Source organism: Ostrea edulis, chromosome 7 (assembly GCF_947568905.1).
Source record: "Ostrea edulis chromosome 7, xbOstEdul1.1, whole genome shotgun sequence".
NCBI classification, from domain to species: domain Eukaryota; kingdom Metazoa; phylum Mollusca; class Bivalvia; order Ostreida; family Ostreidae; genus Ostrea; species Ostrea edulis.
This window is the reverse complement of record NC_079170.1, coordinates 58,167,049-58,189,126: the sequence shown is the minus strand read 5'-3', so window position 1 is coordinate 58,189,126 and position 22,078 is coordinate 58,167,049. Positions and strand designations below refer to the sequence as shown.

The 22,078-nt window shown below is 36.7% G+C and overlaps 1 protein-coding gene across 1 annotated transcript in view; it reads right to left on the bottom strand.

The window, feature by feature from the left end:
- Window positions 1–9,721: 9,721 nt before the first annotated feature.
- The window catches only part of LOC125655890 (uncharacterized), a 28,638-nt gene continuing 16,281 nt past the window's right edge, over window positions 9,722–22,078 (bottom strand). The window contains exons 11-28 of the mRNA XM_048886422.2: window positions 21,641–21,881; window positions 21,222–21,492; window positions 20,919–21,127; window positions 20,568–20,842; window positions 20,401–20,491; window positions 19,627–19,782; window positions 19,213–19,543; window positions 18,626–18,863; window positions 17,975–18,143; window positions 17,663–17,885; window positions 17,441–17,557; window positions 17,134–17,315; window positions 13,830–14,004; window positions 11,442–11,480; window positions 11,203–11,272; window positions 10,985–11,034; window positions 10,630–10,881; window positions 9,722–10,541 (exon numbers count right to left, since the gene is read on the bottom strand). Of these exons, the coding sequence (XP_048742379.2) occupies window positions 10,468–10,541; window positions 10,630–10,881; window positions 10,985–11,034; window positions 11,203–11,272; window positions 11,442–11,480; window positions 13,830–14,004; window positions 17,134–17,315; window positions 17,441–17,557; window positions 17,663–17,885; window positions 17,975–18,143; window positions 18,626–18,863; window positions 19,213–19,543; window positions 19,627–19,782; window positions 20,401–20,491; window positions 20,568–20,842; window positions 20,919–21,127; window positions 21,222–21,492; window positions 21,641–21,881 (3,163 nt within the window). The 3' untranslated portion in view covers window positions 9,722–10,467. The remainder of the gene's footprint in view (window positions 10,542–10,629; window positions 10,882–10,984; window positions 11,035–11,202; window positions 11,273–11,441; window positions 11,481–13,829; window positions 14,005–17,133; window positions 17,316–17,440; window positions 17,558–17,662; window positions 17,886–17,974; window positions 18,144–18,625; window positions 18,864–19,212; window positions 19,544–19,626; window positions 19,783–20,400; window positions 20,492–20,567; window positions 20,843–20,918; window positions 21,128–21,221; window positions 21,493–21,640; window positions 21,882–22,078) is intronic.

The window sequence follows — 22,078 nt, the reverse complement described above, 5'->3', positions numbered from 1 at the left end:
GTAATGTGTTTGATACGAATTTTCTACAAATAGATACTGTAACATTAGATAGAGACCTTGATTATCATTATGACACTTGGATGAAGGAAATGATCTACAGCAGTAGGTGAATACCATTACACAGTACTAGATTACTCTCAGTACGACGATGAAATGATCTACAACAGATGAATACCATTACACAGTACTAGCTTACTCTCAGTACGACAATGAAATGATCTACGACAGTAGGTGAATACCATTACACAGTACTAGCTTACTCTCAGTACGATGATGAAATGATCTACAACAGTAGGTGAATACCATTACACAGTACTAGATTACTCTCAGTACGACGATGAAATGATCTACAACAGTAGGTGAATACCATTACACAGTACTAGATTACTCTCAGTACGACGATGAAATGATCTACAACAGATGAATACCATTACACAGTACTAGCTTACTCTCAGTACGACAATGAAATGATCTACGACAGTAGGTGAATACCATTACACAGTACTAGCTTACTCTCAGTACGATGATGAAATGATCTACAACAGTAGGTGAATACCATTACACAGTACTAGATTACTCTCAGTAAGACAATGAAATGATCTACAACAGATGAATACCATTACACAGTACTAGCTTACTCTCAGTACGACAATGAAATGATCTACAACAGATGAATACCATTACACAGTACTAGCTTACTCTCAGTACGACAATGAAATGATCTACAACAGGTGAATACCATTACACAGTACTAGATTACTCTCAGTACGACGATGAAATGATCTACAACAGATGAATACCATTACACAGTACTAGCTTACTCTCAGTACGACAATGAAATGATCTACGACAGTAGGTGAATACCATTACACAGTACTAGCTTACTCTCAGTACGATGATGAAATGATCTACAACAGTAGGTGAATACCATTACACAGTACTAGATTACTCTCAGTAAGACAATGAAATGATCTACAACAGATGAATACCATTACACAGTACTAGCTTACTCTCAGTACGACAATGAAATGATCTACAACAGATGAATACCATTACACAGTACTAGATTACTCTCAGTACGACAATGAAATGATCTACAACAGATGAATACCATTACACAGTACTAGCTTACTCTCAGTACGACAATGAAATGATCTACAACAGATGAATACCATTACACAGTACTAGCTTACTCTCAGTACGACAATGAAATGATCTACAACAGATGAATACCATTACACAGTACTAGCTTACTCTCAGTACGACAATGAAATGATCTACAACAGATGAATACCATTACACAGTACTAGCTTACTCTCAGTACGACAATGAAATGATCTACAACAGATGAATACCATTACACAGTACTAGATTACTCTCAGTACGACAATGAAATGATCTACAACAGATGAATACCATTACACAGTACTAGCTTACTCTCAGTACGACAATGAAATGATCTACAACAGATGAATACCATTACACAGTACTAGCTTACTCTCAGTACGACAATGAAATGATCTACAACAGATGAATACCATTACACAGTACTAGATTACTCTCAGTACGACAATGAAATGATCTACAACAGATGAATACCATTACACAGTACTAGATTACTCTCAGTACGACAATGAAATGATCTACAACAGATGAATACCATTACACAGTACTAGATTACTCTCAGTACGACGATGAAATGATCTACAACAGTAGGTGAATACCATTACACAGTACTAGATTACTCTCAGTAAGACAATGAAATGATCTACAACAGATGAATACCATTACACAGTACTAGCTTACTCTCAGTACGACAATGAAATGATCTACAACAGATGAATACCATTACACAGTACTAGATTACTCTCAGTACGACAATGAAATGATCTACAACAGATGAATACCATTACACAGTACTAGATTACTCTCAGTACGATGATGAAATGATCTACAACAGTAGGTGAATACCATTACACAGTACTAGCTTACTCTCAGTAAGACAATGAAATGATCTACGACAGTAGGTGAATACCATTACACAGTACTAGCTTACTCTCAGTACGATGATGAAATGATCTACAACAGTAGGTGAATACCATTACACAGTACTAGCTTACTCTCAGTACGATGATGAAATGATCTACAACAGTAGGTGAATACCATTACACAGTACTAGCTTACTCTCAGTACGATGATGAAATGATCTACAACAGTAGGTGAATACCATTACACAGTACTAGATTACTCTCAGTACGATGATGAAATGATCTACAACAGTAGGTGAATACCATTACACAGTACTAGATTACTCTCAGTACGACAATGAAATGATCTACAACAGATGAATACCATTACACAGTACTAGCTTACTCTCAGTAAGACAATGAAATGATCTACGACAGTAGGTGAATACCATTACACAGTACTAGCTTACTCTCAGTACGATGATGAAATGATCTACAACAGTAGGTGAATACCATTACACAGTACTAGCTTACTCTCAGTACGATGATGAAATGATCTACAACAGTAGGTGAATACCATTACACAGTACTAGATTACTCTCAGTACGACGATGAAATGATCTACAACAGTAGGTGAATACCATTACACAGTACTAGCTTACTCTCAGTACGACGATGAAATGATCTACAACAGTAGGTGAATACCATTACACAGTACTAGCTTACTCTCAGTACGACGATGAAATGATCTACAACAGTAGGTGAATACCATTACACAGTACTAGCTTACTCTCAGTAAGACAATGAAATGATCTACGACAGTAGGTGAATACCATTACACAGTACTAGCTTACTCTCAGTACGATGATGAAATGATCTACAACAGTAGGTGAATACCATTACACAGTACTAGCTTACTCTCAGTACGATGATGAAATGATCTACAACAGTAGGTGAATACCATTACACAGTACTAGCTTACTCTCAGTACGATGATGAAATGATCTACAACAGTAGGTGAATACCATTACACAGTACTAGATTACTCTCAGTACGATGATGAAATGATCTACAACAGTAGGTGAATACCATTACACAGTACTAGATTACTCTCAGTACGACAATGAAATGATCTACAACAGATGAATACCATTACACAGTACTAGCTTACTCTCAGTAAGACAATGAAATGATCTACGACAGTAGGTGAATACCATTACACAGTACTAGCTTACTCTCAGTACGATGATGAAATGATCTACAACAGTAGGTGAATACCATTACACAGTACTAGCTTACTCTCAGTACGATGATGAAATGATCTACAACAGTAGGTGAATACCATTACACAGTACTAGATTACTCTCAGTACGACGATGAAATGATCTACAACAGTAGGTGAATACCATTACACAGTACTAGCTTACTCTCAGTACGACGATGAAATGATCTACAACAGTAGGTGAATACCATTACACAGTACTAGCTTACTCTCAGTACGACGATGAAATGATCTACAACAGTAGGTGAATACCATTACACAGTACTAGATTACTCTCAGTACGACGATGAAATGATCTACAACAGATGAATACCATTACACAGTACTAGCTTACTCTCAGTATGACAATGAAATGATCTACAACAGTAGGTGAATACCATTACACAGTACTAGATTACTCTCAGTAAGACAATGAAATGATCTACAACAGTAGGTGAATACCATTACACAGTACTAGATTACTCTCAGTAAGACAATGAAATGATCTACAACAGATGAATACCATTACACAGTACTAGATTACTCTCAGTAAGACAATGAAATGATCTACAACAGTAGGTGAATACCATTACCTAGTACTTAGTCAGTCATTGCTATCAGTAAGATAACAGTTAAATAAATAACCCTTAGTCAGTCATAGCTATCAGTAAGATAACAGTTAATAAATAACCCTTAGTCAATCATTGCTATCAGTAAGATAACAGTTAACAAATAACCCTTACTCAATCATTGCTATCAGTAAGATAACAGTTAAATAAATAACCCTTAGTCAATCATTGCTATCATTAAGATAACAGTTAACAAATAACCCTTACTCAATCATTGCTATCAGTAAGATAACAGTTAACAAATAACCCTTAGTCAGTCATTGCTATCAACAATACAACATTTGATAATCAATAGTTCTAGAAGTAATCAACAGTAGTCCTAGATGTGGACAACAGTAGTCCTAGATGTAAACAACAACAGTAGTCCTAGATGTAAACAACAACAATAGTCCTAGATGTAAACAACAACAGTAGTCCTAGATGTAAACAACAACAGTATTCCTAGATGTAAACAACAATAGTAGTCCTAGATGTAAACAACAATAGTAGTCCTAGATGTAAACAACAATAGTAGTCCTAGATGTAAACAACAACAGTAATCCTAGATGTAAACAACAACAGTAGACCTAGATGTAAACAACAATAGTAGTCCTAGATGTAAACAACAACAATAGTCCTAGATGTAATTAACAACAGTAGTCATAGATGTAAACAACAACAGTAGTCCTAGATGTAAACAACAACAATAGTCCTAGATGTAATCAACAACAGTAGTCATAGATGTAAACAACAATAGTAGTCCTAGATGTAAACAACAACAATAGTCCTAGATATAAACAACAACAGGAGTCCTAGATGTAAACAATAACAGTAGTCCTAGATGTAAACAACAACAGTAGTCCTAGATGTAAACAACAACAGTAGTCCTAGATGTAAACAACAACAGTAATCCTAGATGTAAACAACAGTAATCCTAGATGTAATCAACAACAGTAATCCTAGATGTAATGAACAACAGTAATCCTAGATGTAAACAACAGTAATCCTAGATGTAAACAACAGTAATCCTAGATGTAAACAACAGTAATCCTAGATGTAAACAACAACAGTAGTCCTAGATGTAATGAACAACAGTAATCCTAGATGTAAACAACAGTAATCCTAGATGTAATGAACAACAGTAATCCTAGATGTAAACAACAGTAATCCTAGATGTAAACAACAGTAATCCTAGATGTAAACAACAGTAGTCCTAGATGTAAACAACAACAGTAGACCTATAAACAACAACAGTAATCCTAGATGTAAACAACAACAGTAATCCTAGATGTAAACAACAGTAGTCCTAGATGTAAACAACAACAGTAGACCTATAAACAACAACAGTAATCCTAGATGTAAACAACAACAGTAATACTAGATGTAAATAACAACAGTAGTACTAGATGGATACCCTAGCTAATCAATACGACGTGGGGGAGATCTACAACAGTTAGCGTAGGTAATGAAAATTTTTAACATCGTATAGGTAATAGAAAGAAATAAAAAATCTACATGAGAAATGTAATCATCAACCGTTAGCCTAGTTCAAGAAAACTATCACCGACAATTAGTCTAGTTCAAGAAATTGAACAATGACAGTAAGCCTATAGTAAGCAACGTGACCAATGACTACATCTAGATGAGGGAATCAATCAAGAAGCGGTCGCTTAAGTGATGCAAATGATCAACAACAAGTATTCTCGATGAAAAAGTGATCAACGATAGGTAGCCTTCATGAAGAACGTAATCAACAACATGTTGCATGAAAGGTGAAGATAACGAACAGTGATCATTTTCATAACTCCTATAAGCAATACAATATAGATAGTTGGGCAAACACGGACCCCTGGATATACCAGAGGTGGGATCAGGTGCCTAGGAGGGGTAAGCACCCCATGTCGACATGGGATGCTTACCCCTCCTCGGCGCCGTGACCCCTATATCTTGATCAGGTAAACGGAGTTATTCGTAGCCAAAATCAGAGTGCCAAGAACGGTCGAACAATCGATATGAAACACATCAGACAGCATTTGACCCAATGATAGGTTGTATTGGCAAACTAGATCGTCATAACGACCATAGAATTTGCAAAATGCTGACTTTAATCGAAACTCCTGAAACCTCTGTACCATCAGCTTGTTTGTCAGTAGCTTGGCTCGATTTGAAAACTGACCATATGCAGAGCAAGCTCTTGCGTATCGAATCAGTTGAGAGATATAAACACCATATGCAGGTGATAATGGAACATTGGTACACAAACATGGGAAGCCGACGCTGAAACCATCCCGTTTGTCATACAGTTGAGTTGTCAGTCTGCCTCCAATGTCCACCCTCAATAAAATATCCAAGTATGAAGCAGAAGTGGACGACTCTGTGGTGTCTCCCATTTCATGTGTCCAAATGAAAGAAGTGATCAACAACAGGTAGGTTAATTCAAGGTGATCGACAACAGTTAGTCTAGTTGGAGGAAGTCAACAACAGTTAGTCTAGTTTGGGGAAGTCAACAACAGTTAGTCTAGTTGGAGGAAGTCAACAACAGTTAGTCTAGTTGGAGGAAGTCAACAACAGTTAGTCTAGTTGGAGGAAGTCAACAACAGTTAGTCTAGTTGGAGGAAGTCAACAACAGTTAGTCTAGTTCGGGGAAGTCAACAACAGTTAATCTAGTTGGGGGAAGTCAACAACAGTTAGTCCAGTTGGAGGAAGTCAACAACAGTTAGTCTAGTTGGAGGAAGTCAACAACAGTTAGTCTAGTTGGAGGAAGTCAACAACAGTTAGTCTAGTTGGAGGAAGTCAACAACAGTTAGTCTAGTTGGAGGAAGTCAACAACAGTTAGTCTAGTTGGAGGAAGTCAACAACAGTTAGTCTAGTTGGAGGAAGTCAACAACAGTTAATCTAGTTGGGGAAGTCAACAACAGTTAATCTAGTTGGGGGAAGTCAACAACAGTTAGTCCAGTTGGAGGAAGTCAACAACAGTTAGTCCAGTTGGAGGAAGTCAACAACAGTTAGTCTAATTGGAGGAAGTCAACAACAGTTAGTCTAGTTGGAGGAAGTCAACAACAGTTAGTCTAGTTGGAGGAAGTCAACAACAGTTAGTCTAGTTGGAGGAAGTCAACAACAGTTAGTCTAGTTGGAGGAAGTCAACAACAGTTAGTCTAGTTTGGGGAAGTCAACAACAGTTAGTCTGGTTGGAGGAAGTCAACAACAGTTAGTCTAGTTGGAGGAAGTCAACAACAGTTAATCTAGTTGGCGGAAGTCAACAACAGGTAGCAAACACGAAGGAAGTGATCAAAATCGGGTAGCCTTGATAAAAAGTGTGATCATCAGATGATTACTCGTGCTGTCAATGAAGACATGGCCCTGTGTCACAGCAGTTGCGACACGATAAAGATTCTTCCCTGCTCAAAGGCCGTAAGAGCCGAGCATAGGCTTAAATTTTACAGCCCTTCACCGGCAATGGTGACGTCTCCATATCAGTGAAATATTCTAGAGAGGGACGTCAAGTCAAACAATATACAAGCAATCACTATCGTAACAAAATAGTACAGACGTGTTGAAAAATGTTAGTAAGCAATATTGATATACAAATTTGAACACATCTATTCAAACATTTTATTTTATGCCTTTTGAAGTCTTGCTTATTTCATGTGTGTTTATTATGTCTGCATGCGCGAGGGTGCTGGCCTTTACTTTTGAATTGTGGACAGGATCGTCAACAGTTCTTGTGCTTCTAGATCTTTCCACAGCATTTTATATAAGTGACCATCAATCTCTTTTGAAAGATTAAATGTAACCTCTCGAATATCTGTTGTGTTTTGAAGTGGATCAGATGGAAGCTGGAGAGCAGATATTAGCGAGTTACAATTTAATCCGTTAAGTACCATCTTACTTTGGCGTATCACAAAGATTCGTCCTGGGACCTATAACTTTTAGGGAAATAGTTGGATCCTTCTGTCCCGACAATATACACATCTACAAATGGCAATGAAGCATTGTACAAAGTTTCAAGTGTATCCGATAAGCCATATAGGAGAGGAAGCGTTCACACGATTTTGTGACAGACAGACGGACGGACGGAAAGTACAAAAACAATATAATATGTCTCCCCCTATAAGAGGGGAGACATAATTAGCATACATACTTCTTTACAGTTTCATCCAGCATTTGTGCAAATCAGTGGTGGGTTTAGAAGAGAACAAACGAGAGAACGCCTTAATAGATAAGAGGAAACAAACAAGAGGCCCATAGGCCACATCGCGCACCTGAGCAGCAGGTCCTATCAATAAACAAGCTTGAGCAAAACTATGATTGTACAAGTAGCTTGGTTCAGAAAAAACCAGGTGTAATGATTTTTACAAACTTCAATCTTCACTTCATGTAAATTTCACCAGCAGTGGTGACTCCTCCATATGAGTGTAATATTCTCGAGAGGGACGTTAAACAATATTCAATCAATCATGTAAATTTCAGCTTTTCTGGCACAGTGGTCCTTGAGAAGATTTTTAAATGACCCCACCCTATTTTGGTGGGGGTATGGCCCTTCATTTGTACAAACTTGAATTCCCTTCCCCTAAGGTTGATTTGTATTAAGTTTGATTGAAATTGGCCCCGTGGTTCTGGAGAAGATCTATTACATCAGCATGTAAAACGTTGATCCCCTAATGTGGCCCCACCTTACCCTTGAGGGGGGGGGGTGATCTGAACAAATTTGAATCTACTCTATAAGGAAGCTTTCACTTAAATCTCCACTCTTATAGCCAGTTGATATTTTCCCTATATATTCACATGTAAACTTTGATCCCCTATTGTGGCCCTAAAATACCCCCGGGTCATGATTTTAACAAATCTAAATCTCCATTATGTCAAAAAGCTTACATAAAAATGTCATCTTCTCTGGCAAAGTGGTTCTTGAGAAGATTTTAAAATAACACCAAGCTATTTTTGCATATTTGTGATTATCTCCCCTTTGAAGGGGGCTTGGCCCTTCATTTGAACAAACTTGAATTGTCTTTACCTAAGATTTGTATCAAGTTTGATTGAAATTGGCTAGTGGTTCTGGAGAAAAAGATGAAAATGTGAAAAGTTTATGACGACGACAACGGACAGGGGGAGAGTTTTTATCAGAAAAGCTCACTTGACCCTTCGGCTCAGGTGTGATAAAAAGGAGCGAGATGATTTGTTCATTTTACACTTACACACAACCAGTTCCTAAAAGGTGTGGTCATCTTTTTTCCTCACATAAACTCTCTCGATAAAGATTGACTCAACTATAGTTCATTGTCCCCTATAAAACATACTCGAAAGAAAGACAAATATTCAGTAGAACGTTTAACAAAAATACAGTGGTTCCTCTGATGAGACAGGTACACGGTGGTTCCTCTGACAAGACAGTTACACGGTGGTTCCTCTGACGAGACAGTTACACGGTGGTTCCTCTGACGAGACAGTTACACGGTGGTTCCTGACGAGACAGTTACACGGTGGTTCCTCTGACGAGACAGTTACACGGTGGTTCCTCTGACAAGACAGTTACACGGTGGTTCCTCTGACAAGACAGTTACACGGTGGTTCCTCTGACGAGACAGTTACACGGTGGTTCCTCTGACAAGACAGTTACACGGTGGTTCCTCTGACGAGACAGTTACACGGTGGTTCCTCTGACAAGACAGTTACACGGTGGTTCCTCTGACAAGATAATTATACAGTGGTTCCTCTGACAAGATAATTATACAGTGGTTCCTCTGACAAGACAATTATCTGACGGGATCTGTTTTATATTCGAACTGATCCTTTCAAATAGCATAACTTTATTTGATACAGATCAAGTTCCCGTACCCCCAAGAACCACAGCTGTAAACAGTCTTCAAACTATAAATTACAAATCATGAACTTTAAACATTTAATATTTTCTATAGGCATTAACATGATATATATCATAGTAAAATATAAACAGTTATCTTTAATTACAAAAGCGGACAATTTGAAGTCCTTGTTGAATATGGTTACATGGTCGTCTTGATATCAATACCACAGAATTATTGGTTCCCACTGCAGCATAATGCTTGACGATGAAATCATCTTTCGTTGAGTCAATACAATCAATATCACTTATAATCAGGGATGCGTTTTACAAAAGAACTTACGACTTGCGACCAACTTTACATACTGGAATTTTCCAGTTTCTTGTAAGATAATTCGCTCTAAATGCAAAATATTTTTTTTAAAATGTGGAAAATTAAGCCTCAGAAAAGTTTTTCTTCATTCATTTAAAGTAACAACTGTGTAATACTTTGTCGTAAGTTTGTAAAACGGGCCCTTGCACTGCTGTAACATTTAGTTTTCATTATTTTTGCGTTCTTTGATCAGCGTGCAGATGGGTGGTCATTTTTGACATGCAAAATAACCCAGATCCAACATTTGGCCTCTGAGAAATGACGAGTTTCCTCTACATGCAGCGATTTCCAGAAAACGTGTAGAATATGATTTTGGTTTTGGAAAAATAGATATGATTTCCTTGTTTGTGATGCAAATATATACATGTACAACGTAACTGAAAGAATTACTTTATGTAGTCTCAAAAGTTTACATCTTCATTGTATATGTACATTCTTATATCGTATTCCCATCACTGTTAGCAGCAAACATCCCATTCCACCACTTTATTCCATATACCAGTTGTACTTTTCCACAAGCCATCAAAAGTGACTGCAAAATCATTTAGTTAACATATGTCGATTAATACTGGAAACGAAATAGAAACTAAATTATCAATCGTGTGATCTTATATACACACCTCCCCAGCTCCCAAACTGATAGCTGGCGTGGGGCTCCGCCACAGCAAGGTTGGTCACCTGCATAGGGACATTCTTAGACGAAGTGAAGGTCAATTTTGACCTTGTGTCTATGTAGTAATCACGTGGTACATTATCCCACGTGACACCTTCGTCCTGACTCATCAACGTGGATCTTTGGTCGTTACCATACGCAAATAAGAGATTACCAGTGGTTTCATGTCCTAGGAGGCTGGCCACCCGCTTGTCCATGGCTGTAGTTGATATTTTAATGCATAATGTAAAACATCTATGATGTAGGATATGAATAATATGAAGATAATGATAATAAAAACACTATTGTTTTAGTATCTTTACCTGTCCACATATTCCCGTCTACTGAGTAATGACAGTGTTGTTTTAAATCCCTTGTAAAAAAAAAAATCATCAGTTGTATTAATTTTGTAATTCATACTATGTGCTACATTTGTTCAGAAATGAGACACTGCAGCATAATGTGATATGTATTTACAGCAAAAGAAATTAAAGTATAATGGAGTATTCCGCAAATAACAAAAAAATGTCCCGATACTCACCTGTCATTTGGGTTTATATCACACATAAAGACCTTCCCACTCAGTGCATGAAAACTCCGGAAGTAAAAATCTGACAAAAGAACACAAGTATATAACACTCATAAAGATGTCCGCAATAGGAATACTGAACATAGATGGGGAAATGCATCGATTAACTTAGGAGAGTTTTAACAAGATATAGATATTTCTTCTCAAAAATCAATATTGAAAATATTCAATAAAGTTGTCTGTATACAAACCGTTTGGATATATATTACTGGGTGCAGCATTACATATGTCTGAAAATGAAGAGAGAATTTCAATAGCCATATCGATAAAATAACAAATAAAATCAAAAGACAAGCCTTTATCATCGATATTGTCAAAATTGAAAATAAATCTCCTGAACTGATGTACTATAGCAAGCCCTCTCCTTGATGAATGTCTAAAGTGATTCCTCCGAAGATGACAGCTGTATAGCGAGTCAGAGGTCAAACTATTTCCCTCGAGGAAGATTCACTATATCGCCATACTAGTTCTTCAAATTATAAAGCAATCTCTCTCACTCTCTTTCTCATTACCATTTAAGGTAGCTCATTACATTAAAATTTTATTCAATGACTCGTTAATACACCTCTTATGCAGCATGATTTCACCCTCGAAAAAGTGATACAAGCTCTCAATTATTTTATATTAATTTTTTGTGATTTTTCCCGGAATGATAAAGAATATGTTTTGTTTGCAAATAAGAGATTCTTGAGTCCATATTTCGCTGTGATTTGGTGCATGATATGAATATCTAATAAAACATGCCTAAAAGATTCAGATATAAACGTTCTAATTTTTTAGAAAAAGATATTTATGGAAATTGAAAACGTTATTTGCTAATATTTTTTAAATCTACGGATAAAATCTCAAAAAACATGTCAGTTAGAAAAGATATATATCGAAGAAATATATTATAAAAAGAAATTGAAACGAAATTACCAAATTTTAGATATAATCACTACATGTATATTCAAACTGGAGAAAAATGTACCGATCCCGATCAAAATTGGTAGAAATCACTAAAATAATCATATTGTTGCTAATTGTATGCACTGTTCATCAAGAAATTAGTTTCCTTTATAAAGTAGTTTAATTTGTAAACCAATTTACACCAAATGGAATGTAGTTTTCTGATTACAATGCTCTCTATGACTACTTTTTTTATAATTCCGATCGGGCTTGGTTCAAATAAGAAAAATCGTAATATTTCTGAATTTTGACCTTTTCATTTCAATTTCTTTTTAAAATATATTTCTCCGATATATCTTTTTTCAAATTGACATGTTTTTAGAAGATTTTATCCGTATATTTAAAAAATATAAGCAAATAACGTTTTCGATTTTCATAAATATTTATTTATTTAAAAAATTAGAAAGTCTATCTGGGTCATTTAGGCATGTTTTCTTAGATATTCATATTATGCATCAAATCACAGCGAAATATGGACTTTAGGGTATTCTATTTGCAAACAAAGTACCTTTGTTTTTATCATTCCTGGATAAATAAGAAAAATTCATATAAAATACTTGAGGGCTTGTATAACTTTTTCGATGGTGAAATCCTACTTCATAAGAGGTGTTTTAACGAACCATTAAATAAAAATTTAGTGTAATGAGGTACCTTACAGTTTGGTCAAAACTCCTATGATTGTTCGCCTAAGACACATAGGGTAAACTGATCGAAGTGATCACCTTCACTTTTTTATTCCCCGTACGTTGCATAGTGTGTAAACTTTAGTTATAGGTTGTTTGCAATTATCTGAAAGTAAAATCGCCAACCGATCGTGAGGAAAGAAGGAAAAAGTCCGAGAGATCAAAATTGACCGCGAGTTGAACGCACTCGATCGCAAGTGAACAGCCTGATAAATTCGAACGCATTTGTCTTGTGGCGTTCTTTAATTTATTTTTTTATAAATAAATTTTAGGGGTTTTTGTCATTTATACACTTAATCATATGCGAAATCTTGACGAAATCAGTGTAATTTTCATATAAACTGCATATTACATTCAAACTATGTTATAATTTTATGATTTATATGCATGCATGTAGCTTTACTTTGGTAGAAGAATCACTACATAATCACACTCCCTCTACAATCTTTTAGGTATGTATTGCCATTCTGTAAAAAGTATCACTGTAAGATGTATGGGAAATTCGCTGTGAATGTTAATCGTGGAGTTGAGTTTTCTCTAATATACATCATTTTCGGATTGTCTCTTTTGAGTTTGTGTGGACATTCATTTAAACAAACTTGAATTTCTCGCAACTAAGCATACTCCGAGAAGAGAAAATGAATGTTTCTGGAGAAAGAATCGAACTCAGGCAGACCACAGACAGATCTCGATCATAGTAGAATCGAACTCAGGCAGACCACAGACAGATCTCGATCATAGTAGAATCGAACTCAGGCAGACCACAGACAGATCTCGATCATAGTAGAATCGAACTCAGGCAGACCACAGACAGATCTCGATCATAGTAGAATCGAACTCAGGCAGACCACAGACAGATCTCGATCATAGTAGCTCTTGAAAGTGAGCTAAACATGATAACAGATATATGTAATACATTTTACAGTTCAACTGGATTTCTTTCCTTACTAGTGGTGGTGTAGTCGCCACTGAGGTAACATCCATAGAACTCGAACTTCAGTCCTAGATCAGGGGGTACTCCATTCACTGTGTCGTCCTTATCTATGTAAACCCGGATGTAGCGAGCCTGCGTCTGCTTCTGTGGGTATATTGTTGTTTCCGTGAACGGTGTCACCACTGTCACCTTAAGCATCAAAGTAAGATGTCACATAAACCGGGCACGCAATATTACAAGATAATAGCATTTTGATGTAATTCATTACAAAGATATGTTGACCTAAAACTGAAAGAGGCATATCAGCGAAGCAAGAAGATAAATTCTAAGAATTGCCTGTTTGCTGAGAATGACTTTCATTGACTGACATAAACACAATTATGCGCCTCACATTTTTGTGTGTGAATATGCGACTGAATGAAAAGGTTGCATAAAACATCAACTGTTGTACATTGATTGGCTGACATATCCACGTGATCCGTAATAACATTTCTAAAATTCTAAGTACGATGATGTACTGTATCCACAACTATTTATGATATGTAACCATGACATGTGACCTTGTGACAGTGATGCAATTAATATCAGATTGGTAATGGAGCAAAATACACGATACACAGGCATTTCTAAATGCGAAAACGCTGGTACTATGAATGTGTATCAAAGAATATGGGGAATATGATATATCTTATAGAGGCGTCAAATTACATATATATATATTGTAAAAAGAATCCAGTATTTAATAAAGTAAAATATATCCAATAATAAAATCAGTGAAATGTTATTCGAGTTTTGTGTTTCTTGACTTTTATTATTTGATACACTGTTTTAACACAAATTTTGAAAACCGCTTTCATGGTAAAGGGGTATAGCGCACTTGGTATGCAATTTCGCCTACATAAATACCTTTTTCTTAAATATCATTTTTTACAAATATTCTGTTATATAATGTCAGTTTATACTTGTGTTTACCCAAATTACTTAATAAAGATATCGACATGTTGATAGTATATTTATTTGATAAGCATAAACATCACCGTGATTATATAGAGTATATAGTAGATGTAACATAATGGGCATAAAAAATTGCAAACTGTTGCAAAAGTCCACCCTAAACCATAAATAAAATACTGAAATTGTTTTACTTGAGTATGACTGTACATAAGTTCGTTTGAGGAAATTTGGTTTAAGGCGGCCCTCTTGTTGAAAATGGATAAAATAAAAAATAAAAAAATCGTTCTCAAAATTTACCTTGAGATTTAACAGCCTGTCAAACATTAAACCTTTAAACTTACATGCCTGGGTGGCCTAGTGGTTTAGGTGCTCGGTAATCTTACAATTAAACTATACATCATTCCGATTTCAAGTCCAATATTTTTCTTTTCATTTTTGGGGGGTTGTTTCCTTGAGGGGGCGGGGGTGTTTTAAATGTGATACATATATTATAACAAATATTAGTAATTTTCATCATACCTTCTATTATTTGCAAGTTACGACTTAAAGAAAGGGAATTTATTCCGAGATCACTGTAGTTCCGTTTGTTTACACTAACATGTTCCTGTGTGCACAGGATTTTCAAACCGTAATGTGGCTGACGAAAATCTAAACAAATATTACAAGGAAAAGGACACAAATCTGTAATAAGTAAAAATAGGTCAAGGGAGGAAAAGAACTGTTATACGGTTTGACTTCTCAAAAGTAAATATAAAAACTCATGTAGCAGCTGTCATATGATATTTAGGCAAATCTAAACACTCGAATTATCAACCAAAGGCAAATGAACTGATGACATTAATTAAAGGCGCTGCAGTCATGTCAGAAAAAGACAATGAGTTAATTAAGTAGTGCCATATGTAAAAGGGTTGTTGTGTAATATGAATGCACCTATGAAAATATTGTACTGTTCATCATTCCAAATAGGAAAATGGTTTATTAATTAAAGAACGACTCATATAAATGTCAGTAATGCTAAACTGCGGCATACTAGTATATCTTGGTTTACGAAACATAAAAAACGTTGGCCTTATATTTAAATATAACACGCCAGTCTATTATTGGAAACCTCTGAGTCGGCCATTTCGTCAGCAAATGCGCTATACCTCTTTTTAAAAAAAACTTATTTGAATGATCTCTGGATATAACCGTTTAAATACTCAACCAATCAACTCACATGAAGCCTAACATAATGGGAAAATATAGAAATGTCGGCAACAATATGTGGACGTTTGTAAGGAGACGTTTCCTCTATAACCAGTCCATAACTATACCAAGATGACAAAGAACAAAAATATGATAAAACGCTAAGTCTTTGAAAAAGGTGACGGAACAACAGGCCAGTGGACCACAATGCTCACCTGCTTCACCTTGGCTCTGCTATTCTTCATCAGAGCATTTAAAAAAAAAGATTTTTACCCTCTTTATTCATACAAAATTATTAACGCAATATTATGACCCACCCTAGCACCGGTGGGTTATGACTCAATCGAACATGCAACATAGGAATGCTTTAGTATCAATATTATCAACATGACCTTGCTGTTATGAGGTTGGTTGGTTGTTTGTTTTACGTCCCGTCGAGAATTTTAACTCACATTGAGACGTCACCAGTTTTAGGTGAAGTACCACAAATTTAGACCTATACTTAGCACTTACAGCCCTAGCAGTGAGGGTTCTTTATCGTGCCAACGCCTCCCGCAACCTCCGATTTTAAGGTCATAATCGAAAGACCCGTGGTTCTCACTTCTATATGCCGAGCGTTTGGCGAAGGAGCAATCACTACCCATTTTAACGCCTTAGGTTTGATGCGGCCATGACATGGGCGGGGCTCGAACTCACGACCTCCCAGTTACAACGCGAGCGCTCTACCACTGAGCTACCGTAACTAATACTTATAGTCTTGCTATTCATGAGAAGATTTACTCCCATATAATACCATGTAAAACTTTGATCCCCTATTGAGGGTCAATCCAACACCTAGGGCCATGATTTGAACAAACTTGAATCTATACTACCTGAGGATACTTGTATATTAATATAACTTATCATGGCCTTGCTGTTCTTCAGAGGATTTTATTTCCTACACATTCATATATAAACTCTGATTCCTTATTGTGACCCCATCCTATCCCTTGGGCCATTATGTCAGGGACGTTTCACATAATTTTTGTGGCTAGAGTTGCAGGAGTCTAGAGTCAGACGGACAAGAAAGAAACTGGGCTGTTGTTTAATGGTAAGCAAACGAGTTAGATTATCACATTAAATGTCACCGTAATTAAATGTTATGAACACGAATAATAATGTACTTATTGTGTAACGTACCGTTTCTGCAGATTGCCAGGAATAACCATCATTGCTGTACTTGAAAGACATCTGAGTGGGGTGGTGCGTGTACCCTGTGCCCTTCTGAATGACGACTTTGTTCACCAAAGTTTTGTTTCCAAAGAATACTTGGAAGTAACGATATTTGGAAAAAGTTGGACCTCTGGAGAATGGTCTCCATGCTTAAAAATATTTATATCACTTCATATTTCAGCAAAAAAGAAATTGTATCAAAGAGACTGCATGAATAGTAAACTGACTGTGCGATTGTTATACAATGAACTAATCATAGCCCAAAGGCACAAACCCGAGTTGCCATTGTATCTGCCGTGTGAGGGGGGCCGGGCGGGGTCATTCTCAATGGAGCCATCCAACTGGCAGTCATCAATGTGTCCACTCGCCATACCAAGAGGTTCATCACAAACTGTAGTGGATAAATATGTGGACTTTTTGCATGTTGTCTAATTTTTTGTTTTATAACAAAAGTTTCTTATTGTCTCACGTAAATTGAATTATTTTTAGTAATTACCCCCGGCTTTGGTGACAGTAGCACTAAAGTTTAAATACTGAAGGGGCGTATCGAAATACTTGTCACTGGTGTAGACGCTTGACGGTGTATGGATCATGTGAGTGTTTGCTTCGTATGCGATCAATGTGTTCTCTGTCGATATATCAAGAGGTACGGTCATCGTTTGGTTCGGTTCCAAAGTCAGCTGCATGTTGATAACCTCACACATTATCAGTACGTCAAACTGTATGGTGATAAACAAAATCATCCTGAAACTCACTTTCCTACAATATTACATGACTATGCTATCTTTATTAAGGTATCTAACATTACCTTTATTTCCACAGCTCCCTCTGTAACCAACAGGCCGCTGTGCGTGACATTGCTTTGGAAGTTCTTATACTCCAGATATGGTGGCATGTAGAAAAATGCAGTTGCATTTATCGCAGTCGCAGACGTCAAATTAGTATGTTTCAAAATGACGTCCATTACTATTATTGACCTAGAAGAGGTAATCAATATTCCATTACTATAATAACTTACATCGACTTAATGGTTTACTACACCAACATTTGTACAACACGCAGGAGTCATTTGTGACGTCACACAATATCAATTAATAATTCCAATGTTATTTATTATAAGTGTTTTGATTGGACAAAAATAAAGCTGAACAAGAGTTTATACATCAATAAATCCGAAAACGCGATGTATTCATACACGACTGAAAACAAATAACATAGTGCGGGGAAACTATTCAAATTTTTGCAATTGTTAATGAAGTGAATGAAATGGAATTATAAGAATCAAACATTCTTTTTGAAGAATTTATCGATGTGTAAACTCCGGCCATTTTACTCACAAACTTAACATAAAAGTGCTTCGGACTTTTATTCAGTTTGTGAGTAAAATGGCCGGAGTTTACACATCGATAAATTCTTCAAAAAGAATGTTTAATCCTATAATATATCTAATGATACTTACGGCGTAGATAGAGTTGAATTGTAGGATGCTGTTATTTCCAGAATAGGATTTTCATTTCCTTTTCTTGTTAAAGATATATTTTTCTCATATATAATGATGTAGTCTGCTACCTTCGCACCCAGACTTAGTGGAAACTCAGAACCAAGTGAGTCCGGAATATTATCGTTAATTCGGATATCTACTTCTATTTGAATGACGTCATCAATATCTGTATTCGTCCCTACTCTATGTGTCAGATCTGAATATAAAGAAGAACAGCTTTAGACATCATCAATTCGTCCCTACTCTGTTTCAGATCTGAATATAAAGAAGAACAGCTTTAGACATCGTCAATTCGTCCCTACTCTATGTGTCAGATCTGAATATAAAGAAGAACAGCTTTAGACATCGTCAATTCGTCCCTACTCTATGTGACAGATCTTAATTTAAAGAAAAACAGCTGTAGACATCGTCAACCAAACTAAATCCTGTACATGTAACTCTGTCGTTTTACGTAACGTTTCATGCAATTTTCGTTGACCATTCATTTTGAATTCACAAATTGATCATCATCACGAGACTTAATATCAGAAAATGAATGCATATACCTGTGTTTGTAACGATCCCCATATCCAATTGTCCACTATTTAGCAAACACGTATTCGTTGTACTATTGTATTTCCGTTCATATTTTAATGATAAGACGTCATCTTCATAAACACAACCGACATTGTTTCCACTGGAAGAAATTCTGATATCCTCTATGGATCCTATCGGGAATGTGTAGACCGGAAGTTCTATGTCAAAAAGGACATTGGACATCGTGTCTGGTGGCACGTACAGGACCACGGGGAGTGTAGTGACAATACCAACATTGAGGGGCACGGGGTCACTGCTGGAGTTGATGTACAACAGAGATGTGTTCACAATATTCGTTGCCTACAAATGTAGGATATCTATAAAACTGAAATGTAGTCAGAATACATATAACTGAAATTGAACTACGTGAAGATTTGTCCCACCGTGTTTGTAATGGGCGATGGATTGGACACTGTCAGCTCTATCTGTCCCACATATATCTCCACGTTGTTAGTATTGACAGCCACGTGGAATGGTATGGTACTTCCAACAGGCAGTGTTGAAGAAGGCAGTAATCGAGCCACGGCCTCCAAACGCAGCTACAAGACAACAAATTGCTATTGAAAAAACAAGTATTGTCAGGTGATCTTTAAGGATGACCCTATCATGAATTACATGCAATGTAAAATGTCTATTTTCTTTGTTTATTTCTTTGTTTTAAGTCCTTTCGAGAATGTTCACTCATATTGAGACGTCACCAGCTGTAGGCGAAGTACAACAAATTTAGATATATGCTTAGTGCTCAGGGTTGCTGGTAGCAGTGAAGGTTATTTAACGTGCTAATGCCTGCCACGTGCTCCACAGTCATATCCGAAAGACCCGTGATTCTTGCTTCTAAATGCCGAGCGTTTGTCGAAGGAACAATCAGTACCAATGTTTACGTCTTAGGTTTGACGCAGCTATGGCACTAGCGGGTTTCAAACTCACGACTTCCTGGTTACGAAGCGAACGCTTTACCACTCAGCTAACCGCCACCGGTAATGTAAAATGGGCTCGAACTCACGACCTCCCAGTCAGGAAGCGGACGCTCGAGATGCGAATGAGCTACCGCGACCGAATTGTAAAATGTTGTTACTATTCAAAATAAAAATGCTGACTAGTATAAACACAAGAGAAGTGTCTTTAATAGAAATATACCAGGTATTTATAATACACACCTTGTTAGCCTCAGACTCTCCGTTTTTAACCCCAGAGGAACAGACAAAGCCTAGCTTCATAGTCGTCGTATCTTTAACCTTCGACGCAGCCCTATAAATATACAAATATCATGTAAAATCGAAGTGATTTCAAAATTACTAAAGCATATCGTCGGAAAGGAAAATACCTTTTCGAATAAACAGGATTCACAGTCTTTTTATCAAGACATGGGAAGTTTTCACCAACATAGGTCAGTCCTGAACTACACAACTCCATCATGTTCAGATGTGCCCCAGTAATTGAAGTCATAAACCTAACCGTCACGTCTTGAATCTCTCCCTCTGGGAAGACCATTTCCAGGAAAAATCGCTTTGATTCTCCTTTCGCAATAGTTAGGTTAGTAATATTGCTGCCAATGTCTGTTGTGTAAAATGTGTTCGTCGTCCTGTTGTTAACCGAAGTCTGGAAAACACAAAGGAAAAGTTACTTGATTTGTACTAGATTTCCGAATGTACATGGGAATAGACATGAGACTTACAAAATTGACCACTGTTTTGTCATGGGTAGCCTCAATAGTCTGCATGGGAAAACTTTTTTTCCTTCCGTCACTTCCGTATTCTACATTAACGTCGAATGTGTAACTCCCACCATTTGTAACTAATGCTGTATCATCTGCCAGCTGGATTAATAACTCAACCATAATACTGTTGCTGTCGTAGAAAGCATTAGATACCAAGGCATCAGAACCTAAAGTTTTAAAAAATGGACAGAAAATATAAAATGTCAACTGCTTGTAATTTCTGTCGGTTGATGACTGTTGTTCTCATTCAATCTTTTTTACCTGTGTTTGTAACGATGCCGATGTCGATCAAGCCTGAAGTACCACTGAATGACGTAGTGACGTTTTTATCCACACAGGGGAGATTGTCTCCGACGTCTTTTATTCGGATGCCACATATACTTAATTCAGAGCTCCCCAATGATACATACACTGCAACTTTAGCGCTTTCTTGTGGAGCTATTTTTATTAAGGCTGTGTACACAGATGGATATCCTATCGGTACGCTACTTAACGTTGTATTTCTGATTAGGCTAATGTAAGGAGTATTTGCCTGTAAAAAAAAAAGCCCGAACAGTATTTCTCTGAAAATGACAGCACTTACAAATATAATGATAAGTATCATAGGTAATCCAATCGAGATCACATTGAATTTAACATGATGGGTGTTTCCTGTATACACACTCCTAAATTCTTATTACCGGAATAATTGTACCAGTTCTCGTGGCATACAGCGCCAACTGTCCGACCCATATCTTGGCGTCCGAGTATTGATTTCCTGCACTGATCCACTCCTTGACTCCAGTAACCCATTCTGGGTTGTCTTCGACTTTGACGTCGAGAACAATGGTGATGATGTCATCTGTGACGTTATCTACCCGCTCGTAATTACAGACTGTACTCAGATACATGAGAGCTTGGTCGTTGATTGTTTCATTGTATCTGAAATTAGTGATCTATTAATAAGAAGCATTTAGAACTTAACCTGAGTTTTACACAATGCACCTCTGGTATGTCAAGGGGTCTGTGTTTACCCAACTCTTTATTTTGTATTCCTTATAGGAGTTATGAGATTGATCACTGTCCGTTATCTTCGCCTTTCATTAAAATAAAATTGAATGCACACAACAGTGTTTGCA